The sequence below is a fragment of the Natrix helvetica genome, assembly GCF_964273705.1.
Source record: "Natrix helvetica genome assembly, chromosome: 1".
NCBI classification, from domain to species: Eukaryota; Metazoa; Chordata; class Lepidosauria; order Squamata; family Natricidae; genus Natrix; species Natrix helvetica.
In genome coordinates, this window is record NC_138548.1 from 203772972 (window position 1) to 203786589 (window position 13618).

Consider the following 13618-nt stretch of genomic DNA (forward strand, 5'->3'; position numbering starts at 1 on the left):
GAATTAAACTTCACATAGGTCTAAGACTTGCAGAGATGCTAAAAGTTAAAGCTAGAAATTTCTGGCAGCCAATAGTCCAATATTACATAGAAATATATGGGCAAAAGAAACGAACATGATAGCCAGAAGGAGCCTACAATTAAACAGAATTACATCTTGTGTATAGAAGCAATTTAAATGTAACATTTTAATCTATATTTGTATGTTGGTACACTCTTAATGTCCATGGATCCTAGCTAACACACTAGATTTGCAATCGAATATCGTAAAAAAGCTAGGCTGTTTTCCCCTACATTGGTTTACAAAATTTATAGTAAACTCTGCACATTTTTATGGCAACACATGCATTTGAACTTTTTTTCCTCATAGCAATTTTTTTAAAATGTTTGTCTCCTGCACAAAGATTGGGAAAAACTGATATCTTGAACCTTAAAAATTAAGCCCCAATTAAATCACAAGTGCATTTTAGGAAAGCAATATCAGGGTTTATAAAATCTATCAGGATGGTAATATTCTTTGCAGTAACACAGGGCATTTATAGAGCTGAAGTGCAATTCCTTTCACATCTTTGAAATCAGTGTCATTTGATCAAAGTGGCCAATTCTATAAGGTTTTTTTTTTCTGGGGATGAGAAAGACAATTAAGTAGCAGTTGGAAAATGTGTTCATCACTGTTAAAAAACCTTCCATATAACCAATCCTTCACAAGATTCTGTGAAAATCCATTTGGAACAAACTGATGTTGTTCTCACAAATGCATTTGCTAAAGCCTGTAACTGAAATTCCATTTGAACTTAGTGGATAAACCATCCTGTGAACTGCTTGGTTTTGGCATGCATGATGTGAATCCAGCTTGTAAACTATAATTTTGCAAACATGTTATATGAAGACAGCCATCTGTGGTCCAATAAATTATAGTTAACCAAGCTGTCTTAGCATGTTGCAAACTCATCAGTTGTGCCACTGAAAGAGCAGAACATCTCATTTAATTATAAAGTTGTGAAATATAAATACGAATATCAATTATCATCCATGAGACTTCTACAACTTCTAAAGACAATGTCACAATAATTTTACCTGACTACAGCTTTCACATTCCAATGTATTAACTAGAGCTGCAACTCAAAACAAGAATTGCATGCTTAATGCATATTAAGCTTAAATATACCCTGAAAAAATTGCTTTCAGGCTCATATTGAGGAGCATCTTTACTACAGCAGCCACTCAAACTACATAAGCATATCTGTTTATGTATTGTAGAAAAGTAAAAATAAAAATGCTACCCAATTTTTGAAAATGGATTCCTTATTTACGACCCATTCAAAATGCATGGATACAAAATCTAGACTAAAGGTTTGCTGTAAAGTTCACAGAAGTTTGGAAACTATTATTATCACTGAAGTAGTCAAAATAATATTTCTTTGTAAACAAACATTCATCCCTCTAGAGCCCTAAACTTCAACGGATGCCAATCTAAAAAAAATTAAAAACAAATAATGAAACAGCTTCTTCATAGTGTCATATAACAAAGAACTGATAAATGATGATTGACTACATTAGGATCTTAGCCAGTGTATAGAACCAGTGCATGGACATAAATGAGTGAAGCTGCTTCCAGCCTAGTCTGTATACATGCACTTAATTTCATAAGGAGTTAAGGATAGACAGTATGGTTGTCACTGTATTATTTCAGATGTCACAAACAAAACAAGCAGCAAGATAACAAAAAATTCACAGCAGTAGAGGAAAACTATTTCAGACAATAGCTTTGAACACCTGATTATCAGGGAAACAAACTGCTTTCAAAAAATGAGAAATTATGGCATAAATCAAGATAAATTAAGAATTTGCTAGCATACTAGGAATGCCAAGCATTTGAACTGGGATGAGGTTTTATGTCATGTACATAGCAACTCTCCCCATTCCACTTAAACAATAAAGGACCATTGGCTTTTGCAAATGTTTATTGACTCGTTTACTTCTCTTATCAGTTCTGACCTACACTTTCTACCCACTCGTATCCTCTCCCCCGCAAAACCAGCCCGGGCAAGTTCTCAGAATACAACAAAGGGGCATTTCCTCTTACTAGCCACTTCCTCAGGATGAGAGAACAGCTTCCCTTACTAGTGAGTAATAGGAATGAAGGAGAGGAGCTGGTCAAGGAGTCAAAACACAACACGACTAACATTAACAGGAAAGGACAAAATGGGAAGTGGGTGTTAAGGCGCCTCAATAACATGACATAACTGCACGGGCTAAGGATAAGAGGGAGCAGCCGCAGGAGTGAAGAATTTCCCAGGCCCTGATGGACACGAAAAAGGAAAAAAAAATTCCTAAAAGATTACAAAAGTTATTTCATGTTTTGAGTCACTTTAACCGTGACAGGTGAGGGAGGGAGGCAGATCCTCCTCCACACTAACAGTCCGTGGCAGGCAAGTGGGCAATGCTAGCAAGGGGGCTGCTAGCGGATGGTGTAGCGCACATACGGCACCTCTGTGTCTTCGCCACTGTCATCATTGCAGCACAATTCAAAGACCAGAGCTTTCACATGACGCCCAATCTTCTTCTTGGAAACTCTGGTGACAATTTCCGTCATCCTGGGAGGAGAGGAAAAAGACAGCTGTCAGGCAGAGGCGGATTCAATTGAAGTAGTCAGTACCCTTGCTCATCCTCTTAAAACAATACATACGGCTGATCATGGCGCTCCTTCAGCTTGGCTGGCTGCATAAAAAATGAGTAAAGCATAGAAACTCCTTGGGACAGCATTGTTATCTCCAGCTTGTACTCTTTCTACATGTGGGAAGGAAAGAAAGAAAAAAGGTTCTTTACTGAAATGGTTTTCATGTCCATTCACAAGCCTCTTCTGAAGCCATTAACATATTGTGGCAAATGGCGACTGGGACACTCTCAATGCTTACCTTGAAATAAGCCAGGAACTCACGCAGTGTCATCTCCTGTCCATCAGGCTGGATACCCTGCACCTCAAAGCGGTCCCATAAAGTCCATTCAGTATTATAGTACTGAAGAAAAAAAATGTAATGCAACATGTTAATAATATATTAGTTGTAGTAACATGTGCTACAGTTAATGCTCAAGAAAAAATGCAACAAACACAAAAGCATAATTCATGGTCATTTACTCCATGTAAAAAAGCATCAGTTATTCATAATTTCTAAAATGTGAGGACATGGGAACGTTGTTAGAGCCACTCTTTTTAATCTCTATATCTCTATCCAAATAACAAAAAGAGAAAACAGACACAAGTATTCTCCCCTAACAGATGGAGATAATGAAAACAAAGCAACAAGTACACAAACAAAAGAAATGGAAGAGGCAGTTGCATGAAACTCTTGGAAAGGCTGATTTACATAAACTTCCAAGAGACTTCAACATGCCTCTGGCTCTCTTTTCCTTTCTCTGCCTTAAGTTGCTACGGAAGTATGTCCCACTTGGCAAAACTTAACAAAAAATAAAGGATTTTTTTTTTACAAGCTTTAGTAATATTCTTTGCATGGTATTCAAAGAAGGGGATATCAAATGCAAGTTCAAAAGATTATTTTTTCCATTATGTACCAGAGGCCATTTGTGCAAACAAAAGAAGAACAACATATGTGTGTGAAAAAAGCCACCCCACTCACCTTGTTCTTTGGGCAACATATAGGCTCAGAGAAGCCAAAGAAAGGCAATGCCAGGTTAAGGAAACCATTCTTGAAAGATTCAAGTCGCTTGTGGCCCTGTATTACTTTGTATAGTTCTAAACAAACCAAGCCTACTACAGCTGCAGTCGTTGTGGCAATTGCAGGTATAATTTTCCCTGCAATCAGCTTGCTCTGAAAAGAGAAGACAAAAGAGCTTTTTGATTTTTAAATTTTTATTTTAGACCACATTTAGGAGTTCGATAAAGCGTCCACAGCTTTTCCTCTCCCCAATTTTTCAGCCAGGTGAGGTAGGTCAAGCTAAAAAAGAGCGATTTCCTGGCTGAAGTACAGGAAAAGTCTGCACTGTCTCCCTCACACCCCTAATACATTCTACTGTACATAACCTTTATCCACCACAGTAAGCTTACCTTATGCCGGTCAGCAGGAGGAATATCATAATTTTCAGCTCGCAAGTTAGAAGCAGCAACAATAAAATCCATATGGAAATTTGTGTCATCATCCTGAAATTTGGTACAAATAAGGTGATAATTACAACCAGTAATGTCACGGTCTTCCGCATTCTTTTGGCTTTCGGACCTGCAGTGAATGCCAGAAAAAGTCTGAAGCAGCTTCCTAGTCAAACTGGAAGCTTACCCATGGCTTCAAAACTGAACAGCAGAGGTCCTTTCTGGTATCATTTGCATGTCAGGTTACAGTTAAATAACGATTTATTCATTGAAAAATGCCTTACTTTTTCAAAATCAATTGGAAACATCCTGAAGTCATGAAGTTGCTGAGGACTCGGAAGTGAAGATTTTAGCTCTTCTAACCGGCTATCATCTAAGAAAAATAAATTTAAAAATTTCAGAGAAGACTGCTACAACCTTTCTCAGCAACCTAAAACCTTTTCTGCTCTAAGCTGATGTAGTGTATTGCAATCTCAAAGCCCCTAAACTTGCTTAGTAGTCAGACTCTGCCATAAATCCATGAACAGCATTTCAAGGAAAACCCTATTAAAATCTGATAGTAATTATGTAAGCAGCACAAGAATTGCTCCAGAAATGAAACAGTAAATAAAAATATGGATTGTGAAATTGTGAGAGATAGCAACACTTAAAGAAGAAACTGGACCTTCCATTCAATAGAATCAAACTGGACCTTCCATTCAATAGAATCAATAGAATTATTCAGAGAGGAGAGTTATTCTCACTCAAGGCCTGGCATTCTTTACTTTTATTTAGTTAAAATTGTGCCTTTGGCAGAGTCATCTCATTCCCAGTTCTTACCAACTGAAGCATTGGCATTCTGTAGCTCCTGATCAGAGATATGGATGCGGACACCAGACTTGGGAGTGAATTCAGGAACTTGCACCTGGCACAGCAGCTCCACAATAGCTTCTCTGTCTCTAGTGCCAGTGATGCCATATGTTTGGGCAAACAAGTTTGCAGCTGCCACTACATAATCCATGTGCAAAGGCTGTGGAGGTAACGTTAGTTGAGTCAGATTGGCATTTTTTTCTGAATGCAGCCTTTTTAACTAAACATTCTACACATCACCAGATTAAATTCTACTTCAGCAACCAGCTTCTATCTGAAATGATTACCTAAAATGTACACGAGTGCATGCACACACACACACACACACAGTTTACATACAAGAAAACTGAAGATTATCTACTCCAGCTTAATTATATCATCACTAGGTTTCACCCATTGTCTTCTAACAAACTGCCTTATATGCTACTACCTATATGCATATTTTTTTCCTCCTAAGGATTATATTCCATGCATCTGATAGACTGTGCTCCATTGCTTATGCAGTAATAATAGTTGAAGTGCCATTGAGCTTTTTTTCTATTAACAATCCATTCCTTTGAAGCTGCAATGACAAGACATATGAAGCAAAAGATCCAAATTAAATGCTGGCGGTTATCATAGTGTCTTTAGCCAAAACAAACCAAGAGAAATTATTCTCATTCCTAAATATGATAATCAGATCTTGAGTAGAACCATTCATAAATTATTTTGAACAACTTTTCTTTTATCCCCTTCTGATTATCTCAATGTTTAGACAAAATATCTTTGCTTCTCACTGAAAATTGAACTAATTCATCTGCTAGAAGTCTACACCTTTTCCAAAATGGATAAACTGTAAACTGTATTTCCTCCTTCTAATCATGCTTCTATTTTTATAGCTTTATTCTAAAACAACATACTATACATATTTAAATACAGGTAATCCTTGACTTACAACGATATTTAGAACCAGAATTTCTGTCACTAAGCAATAAAGTCATAAAGCGTCACGTCATGGTTGTCAGACCTGCCATAACTTAAATCTCTAAATAGAAATGACCCTTTGTTCCATTTGTTGAGAAAGGTGTAGTTCATTAGAGATCAACAGTATTGCAAAGCCAGAATTGAAAATCGCCCACCAAAATCCCTACATTCTACTTTTCCCTCCTTTAACTGTCTCTCATTCCCCCATCCCCCGTAACCAATTTGGTTCAGGCAAGAATGTTTTCCTAACCATCAAGCAGAGTTTGGTATGAGGCTCCTTCCTTCTTCCCGCTGGGTGACCTTGAAGCAGTCTCAGAGGAGATACAACACTTACATTCCTTTCCCCATCTCATTCCCTCTCCCCAGAGTTCATGGCAGTCTGTCACTGCATAGCAGCAAAGCACAAGCAAGAACAGGGGACAGCTGACAATGTGACTACAATAATTGCTTAGTGACAGCAATCCTAGCACTTCCCATTTCCATTGTTAACCGAGAATTGTATGTCATTGAGTACTTCTCCCACGCCAAGCCATTGTGGGCTTGTTCTCTTCTAGCCTTGAACCTTGGTAAGGTAAAGGACTGTTCCCTCTTGAACTCTCCCCACCCGCATATTTTCTCCCCATCTATGCCTTTTGGTGACTTTGCTTTGTAGTGTGGCATGTAGACCATGAGCCACACAGCTGAGGCTGCTTGACATGCTGCAGCTCTGGAGCTACAAGAAACTTTGAGCTCAATGTAAATCCCTTTGCAGTGCAAAGCCCAGCCTGGCCCAATACCACTGTGTGATATTGCTACCCGGGAAGCCCCGGCTGCCTCGGTCCAACCACCCTTTGTGCCTTGCACTCCAAAAACCCTGTTGCTCTGCATTCTGCCACCCCAGCTGACCTTTGCCATCTTTTTGCCCCAATGATGATGGGGCAAACCTTCTGTGAGGTCACATGATGCCATCTGCCCCAGGTCCTGTGAGGAAACTGCCATGTGAAAGTTGGGGGAGAAAATCCCATGTGGCCAACAGGTGCCTTGCAAAGGGCCAGACCAGGCATGTTTCACCAGCAGTAGGAGCAAAAGGATGGCAAAGGGCAGTTAGGGGAGCAGGGGCCATGGAGTGCAAATTACAGGTCACATGATCAAAATTTGGCCACCCACAAAGACGCTTCAACCCCCCCCCCCCAAAGGCATCAATGGAGGCTGGGAGCAGAGTTGAAGTGCCTTTGTGGATGCCCAAATTTTCATGTGACCTGTAATTTCAAACGGGCACCAAACAATGGTTGTAAGTCGAGGACTACCTGTGTAAATGCCAATATTGCACTTTGTAAGGGCAGAAGGTCGAAGTAGAAATCTTTCTCCTATCACCTATCATCTAGCTAATATTTTTTTCAATTTTCAAGCAGATCATGATGCTTACATTTTTGACATCAAAAGTGAGTGGATGAGGACATCGCTTTGGACCTGACCAGAAGAGGGTTCCTGAATTAGTTTTCTGAAAAGAAAAATGGAAATAGTGTTAAAAGGACAGCAGAGCAAAATATACCATTTTACCATTATAAAGAGAGACTAAGGCCATGACACAGGAATCCTTACCAACTCACCTGATTTGGGGGGAAATTGTGCAGCAACTGACGAATATTATTGCTATACTGGGTATGCCAATGATTACATGCCCAGGCCACACAGTCACCCCAGGATTTAGGACGGTCAGTCACTAAGCTTTTGAATACAGCTTCCAAAACCTCTAAAGGTTGAGTGCCAGGCAGCTTTTGGGTTCGCTCCATGAATTTGGCATCTCTGGAAAGAAATGAGAACTGGTTCAGTATTTTTCCCTGAGCCTAATAGAAACTGCAAACCATACCACTATGATGCATATTTTCACCATTCTGAATCAGTTGGCTCATTAGAGATTATCAGAAAGTATTACACGTTATTAAATAGTGTCAAACCTACTGCTGCACGGAGCTATACTTTAGTATTTATAATGAAAAGTTAACCACCTTTAGCCAATTTTGGGCCCTCAATACAGTATAGTACTTACGTAATATACTGGTTGACATTTTCTGCAGGCTGCTTGAAAAGGCCTTCAAATTCATCACGGGCCCACTGGAAAATAAAACAAGAGTTCCAAACCTTGACACAGGAGTTAAACCAATTGATACCAAGCGCTGATGTTTGTAACAGTAGTTTGTTTTGTGCTAAACAGAATTATACAAAGAATCACACAATAGTTGACACATAGAAGTCAGCAGGATCTGCTAATAAGGTGAAGAGGAGATCCAGTTTGCTCCTTCTACAGAGAGCAAAAGCTACAATTATTCCTTGACCATGTCAACAGCAAGATCATTCGACCAAAAAGGATCACTATCACATTCCAATTATCACCTTCCAACTAAAAAAACAAAATAAAAACCCATTACTGTATTGTCGTTATCAAATGTTTGTATCCCTGGAATCTCACCTGTAGAGTATGCTCGATAGCATTAGGAAAGTTCTTCAGTGTACAAATAGGGATAGATTTTTCAGGTGGATCTTGGCTAGAGCTATAGGATTCTGTTAGGAATGGGATCACCACCTGGATGTTCCCTTTGGTCCCCAGTGTCCCTGATTCCAGCAGGGGCTTGCGGTAGTAAACACAGCGACGATCCATGTACATCCCTAAAGACAAGTATATATTGTGAATGATTACAATTTAACCTCCAGTCCTGGATAGCACTGGAGGTTAAAAGCCTCAAATTAGATCAGTTATATTTTCAGTGCTTGAAGGATGAGCACTTTATTTCCATAACTATTGTACTTGCTGTGAGAGCTACTCATGATCTAGAGAGGAGACAAATCTAAACTTCGGTCAATTAAAACCAATTCATTTTTTAAATCTAAAAAATTGAGATAATGTAATCCCTTTTGGTAATAATTTGGTTTGATTCAGTTTGAACGTTTGGCACTCTTTCAAAGTCGCTGGAGCTGGTCACATTCTTGCCTATTCTTCAAACATTGTGAACACAATGGCACAAAGCTTCACTACACTAATCTGTTATACTTCTATCCCCGGATATGTTTCTAACTTTCTAAAAACCACGTGCAGATACCTACTTGCATCTACGTTGTCCAGTGCATTTGCCACCCCATCAAGATTCTCAAAGAAGTCATCATCATATATACGTTCAGTGTCTGGGCCTACACGATCTTGGTGGCTTTTGATGTGAATGTTTGGGTTCATTTCTTTCACAGCAGCTGCTGCTGTATCAGATTTCATTTTCTAGATGGTTTGAAATATTAAGTTTTACTCGGGGGTATAGAAATTTCACATTACAGCTTCCAGTATTGCCATTATTTAAAAAAACTAAAAATAAAAAGTAAACACAATATTCACAATGGATCACAAAACGACATGTTTCCAGCCCTTAAATTTGCCGAAATCAACTGTTAAACCTCCACTAAACTCCCAAGGTAAACCATGACAATTTTTCATGGAAAGTCCAATGGCTGACCCTTCTGTAACCCCAGAAATCACACTCCTGATACTAATGAAACTGACCGTAACATCCCAAGGTCGGAAGAGGAATTGCCGGTTGAGATTGGACTTCTCAATAGTGTCCATGTCAGTCACAGCCACCTCTCCCCCTTGTCCGCATCCCAGACCAATCATAGCAAAGTTCTTCAGCAACTCACAGCCAATGGCCCCAGCACCAACCTAAGAGAGAGGAAAAAAATGTCAGCAGGTTGCTTGGATAGACATACCAAGAAACTGAAAAATCATGTCAACACTTACCAAAAAGTATTTTTGCTGGCTCAGTTTAACCTGTAATTCATTGCCAAACACAGCAATCTGTCCATCATATCGGCAATGTTTCTATCGGGGGGGAAAAGAGGCAACCAGTTTGTACCTGTTCTCCAAAGTATGGAATGTCCCCATTTCCCTAATCCTGCTCATTAATAATCATCATCAATAATCATAATTTCTTTATTCCTATAAATACAGAACACTGCATTTTATTTATATACTACTTCAAAAGTTTCAAGTTCCCAACGTTACTGTTTTCATATAAATGAATACAACAATTTCATTATGGGCCTATTCCTGGTTTTACATGCTACTTCAAATTGCATACCAGGGAATTCATGGGAAAGAATATATTATACGGTAATATACTCCATAATCAAATTTAGTATAAACAATTAAAACCACTCCGTTTTTTGGCCCCAGGCTTCATATATATGTCTCCTAACTTACAAATTGTTTTCCCAGCCATTTTGAGTAGTACTTTTTCCCCCATTTTATATTTTTATTGAGTTATGAGATAAAATAAGATACAAAATATGAAAGTAAATAGGAAAAAAGTGAAAGGGGGGGGGGGGGAGAAGTGAGGAAGGATTTGGAAAAAGAAAAAGAAGTGTTGACTTCCGAATCTCTCTGTTGCAGTAAAATAAGGCATCAACAGAGTAGTAAATTTTTTGGGGGGGTGGGTGGGTGTGATTCCCAGCATACATCTTATGTTTATATTAATTACTCACAGGGCTGCAATTTTCCTCAGTCAAGGTATCCTTATTTTCTTCAGGCAAGCACTCCAATGCGTCAAAATACAGCCACTGGATGATAGGCGTGAATTTGCCTGAACAGGCCTAAAACAGAGAAATAGAAAAGAACGTCTCTTTGATACCACACTGTTTGGTTCTGCCTGAAAAAGCCAACTTCAGGAATAAACTGGCATTATACACCATCACATTATTACAGAGGATTTGTTTACCACATCCAAAGCTGCTGATTAAGGGAAACATGGATTAAGTGGAATGCTTTTTATTATCTGCCAAGTTTTTCAAATATTGTACCTTCATAACTTCTTGTGCAGCTAGGCCTCCAATGAAGGCGTTGACAGGTGCCAGATCTCCAGAAGCTTGGAAAGCAATTTCCTTGATGATGTCCTCATTCAAATGTTCTTGCTTAAGTGGGGGCATTGCTTGCTCATTGAGATCTTTCACTAAAGATAGCACCTCGCTAGCGTCTGCCTGAGGAAGAATGGAAGAAGTCCGATAAAGGCTAAGGAAAGCTGGGAGGAGCCATTTTTCACCAAAACCATATATGTAACCTGTGCTAAATGCAGTCTGTGTAAAATAATGGCTATCATTAAAAATGCCTAAGCATAAAAGTACATAAAATAATAACTTTCCACAACTAGTGGTGCCTGAATAAAAATGTATTGTATTTAATGTAACATATTCAAGCAGATTAAGAAATGGAAAGTGAGCAACTCTGTACAAGATTTACACCAGTATTCCAAGCATTATTCTTTGATTAGTGATTTTGCTTGCAATAGTAGCTATATATTCTGTGGTTGATATGAACTATTGTTACTGGGGAAAAAATCTCAACTTGCAAACTAGAAAAAGAAAAATGGAACCAAATAACCTACCTGGTTACGAGGCCTGGGAAAATGCCCATGCTTTTTGTGAAACTCATGCAAGGCCTGAAATGCCAAATGCAGCTGGCCTGGCCGATCAAACTTGCCAAAATCAGTAACAACCAATTCTGGCTCTGGCAGAGAGGTACGCAGAGATTTCTGAAAGAAAAATAATGGAAAAATTGAAAATAGGCAGCGATGCCTTCATAGTTACCCTTTACTGGCAGGCAAGCTGCTTACTTCCAACCTCCAAGCCAGTGCTTACATACCACCGAAGAACAGGCACAGGCAGATCAAAAGGTGCCAGATTATTCTAATGGCAGGATGTTGTTGGGAACCATGGGAATTTGCCCAGCAAAAAAAATGCAGAATCTGTCAGAAAGGACACTTACAAAGCTAATCTTCTTTGGCATTTTGACCTGGGTAACAATGCCACCACGTACATAGTCTGAAAAGTTGGAGGTGTCACCAATACTAAATGTGTAGGGACCTAGAAAAGAATAATAAGTACAGCCATACAGATGTCACAGGTAAAGAACCACACTGAAAATAAAAACATTGGCACTGCAGAACTGCCATATTAACTTGGACCAAGAATCCTCAACAATCTTGTCAAATTAGTAGTCTCGGAGAACTTTCTTAATAGACACGAGAAAGTAGTACGAGCCAATTTTTCTAACATTTCCACAATAGGATTAAATTCTAAGTAATTACGGAAGAAAAGAAATATGCCCTCATGCTACAATAAACAAGCAGCAAAGAGAGAAGATGGACCGTGAAATGTTTTTGTTATGCTGTGCCAGAGTAATTATATTCTGAGTAATGAACTGGAGAATTTTCAGGAAACTAAAAAAAAATTCATACAAGAGAATGAAGATGCTACAATGAGCTTCTTTCCACATTCTCTAACATGCTTATTTGTAGCATGCTTAAGACTTACAATCAATTCAGTGTTTGTAGACTTCTTTTTCGTTTTGTTTTTTTGCACCGTCAAGTCAGTCTTCACTCTTAGACAAGTCTCTGCAGTTTTCTTGGCAACAATTTTAGAAATAGTCTGCCCTTGCCTTCTTCCTACGGCTGAGAAAGTGTGACTGGCCCAAAACCACCCAAACGGCTTTGTACTAGCTTGATATTTTTAACCACTGCAACAAACTGACTGTCACTTGTAACTCAGGCTAAAATTCCAAGTTAATGTTACATATTGGACACTCTATATGATTCCCAACATACCAAAAGATAATTTTGTCAAACAGTTAAAAAAAAACTTTTGACAGATATTCCATTCTAGTAACATCTACATTTTGTGCAATTCAAAGCAACACCATGTCTCACCCAACACTTTGATTTCCATTGGCTCACAACTGTTAAGCTCTTTCATGCCCTCAACTTCCAGGAAAGAAACAAAGTCTCCGCTTTCAAAACCATGCCGAGCCTCATCTAGACAGGTTACCTCTCCAGGGCACCCCTGTACAGGAAAAAGAAATTTGAGCTACTGTGTGGGTCTCAAGTGAAAAAAATCAATAAATCTACCTCAGAAACAGAACCTTGACTGCCAGCTTCAAGAAATAATTACCTTAGTAACCATTGAGACCATAGCACTAAGTGGCTGCTCTCCATTGGTATCTGTCACAACCATGTTCTCACCAAAGTCACAGAACAACTGGCTGTAAGAGAGAGAAAATGGGTGATCTTAGGGGCTCTGGAGCATCTTCAGCACTGTGCCTGGTGGTCTTGAAAGCCAAGGTTGGTACCCCATAACTGGGCTGTGTGGCGCATGACATATCGTGGTTAGGAATCCCAAACAGTTCATCCCAACCAAAAGAAGCACCCTACTGAAAGAAATGGTCACAACACGGAAAAGGGTATTAAAAACAAACTATTGTCTTACCCAAAGAGTCCTTTTGTATCTGCCACTACAAGTTTGATATTTTGGCTGTGACAGAAATCACTAATACGTAACTGTTCCTCCAAGGGACAATTGGTGAGCACAACTACCTGCAAAAAGGAGATAGGGAGATGGGCGGTTATAAAACTGGATGGATGGATGGAGGGAAGAAAAAGCCTTTGAAATAAATCACACCAGAAATCTGGAGCTCTTCAGTATCAGCTCACTGTTCAGACTTCCTGGTCTATGGCAAGTAATATTCCCAGCCATGTCTTCTCTCCCATCCTATTTTTCATTTTATTTAGTAATGCTCACAAAAACTCTCAAAAACGTTAGATCTTTGTGTATATAGAAAATATAAGCCGAATGTCTAACTATATTGTTTACTGAATCAGGAAAGTAATTCTTGATATAAAGTGCTTTGTAACCC

General features: G+C 39.0%; 1 protein-coding gene across 4 annotated transcripts in view; it reads right to left on the reverse strand.

Annotated features, from left to right (window-relative positions):
- Positions 1-1945: 1945 nt before the first annotated feature.
- UBA1 (ubiquitin like modifier activating enzyme 1) overlaps positions 1946-13618 on the reverse strand; it is a 47849-nt gene continuing 36176 nt past the window's right edge. For all 4 annotated transcript variants that reach the window (XM_081954453.1, XM_081954455.1, XM_081954454.1 and 1 more), the window contains exons 6-26: positions 13192-13298; positions 12877-12967; positions 12636-12768; positions 11696-11793; positions 11316-11462; positions 10735-10911; positions 10420-10527; positions 9677-9757; positions 9443-9598; positions 8998-9163; positions 8366-8562; positions 7946-8010; positions 7506-7701; positions 7322-7396; positions 4924-5113; positions 4389-4477; positions 4066-4158; positions 3638-3829; positions 2918-3019; positions 2689-2789; positions 1946-2596 (exon numbers count right to left, since the gene is read on the reverse strand). In XM_081954453.1, coding sequence (XP_081810579.1) covers positions 2461-2596; positions 2689-2789; positions 2918-3019; positions 3638-3829; positions 4066-4158; positions 4389-4477; positions 4924-5113; positions 7322-7396; positions 7506-7701; positions 7946-8010; positions 8366-8562; positions 8998-9163; positions 9443-9598; positions 9677-9757; positions 10420-10527; positions 10735-10911; positions 11316-11462; positions 11696-11793; positions 12636-12768; positions 12877-12967; positions 13192-13298 — 2700 coding nt within the window. In that variant the 3' untranslated portion in view covers positions 1946-2460. The remainder of the gene's footprint in view (positions 2597-2688; positions 2790-2917; positions 3020-3637; positions 3830-4065; positions 4159-4388; positions 4478-4923; positions 5114-7321; positions 7397-7505; positions 7702-7945; positions 8011-8365; positions 8563-8997; positions 9164-9442; positions 9599-9676; positions 9758-10419; positions 10528-10734; positions 10912-11315; positions 11463-11695; positions 11794-12635; positions 12769-12876; positions 12968-13191; positions 13299-13618) is intronic.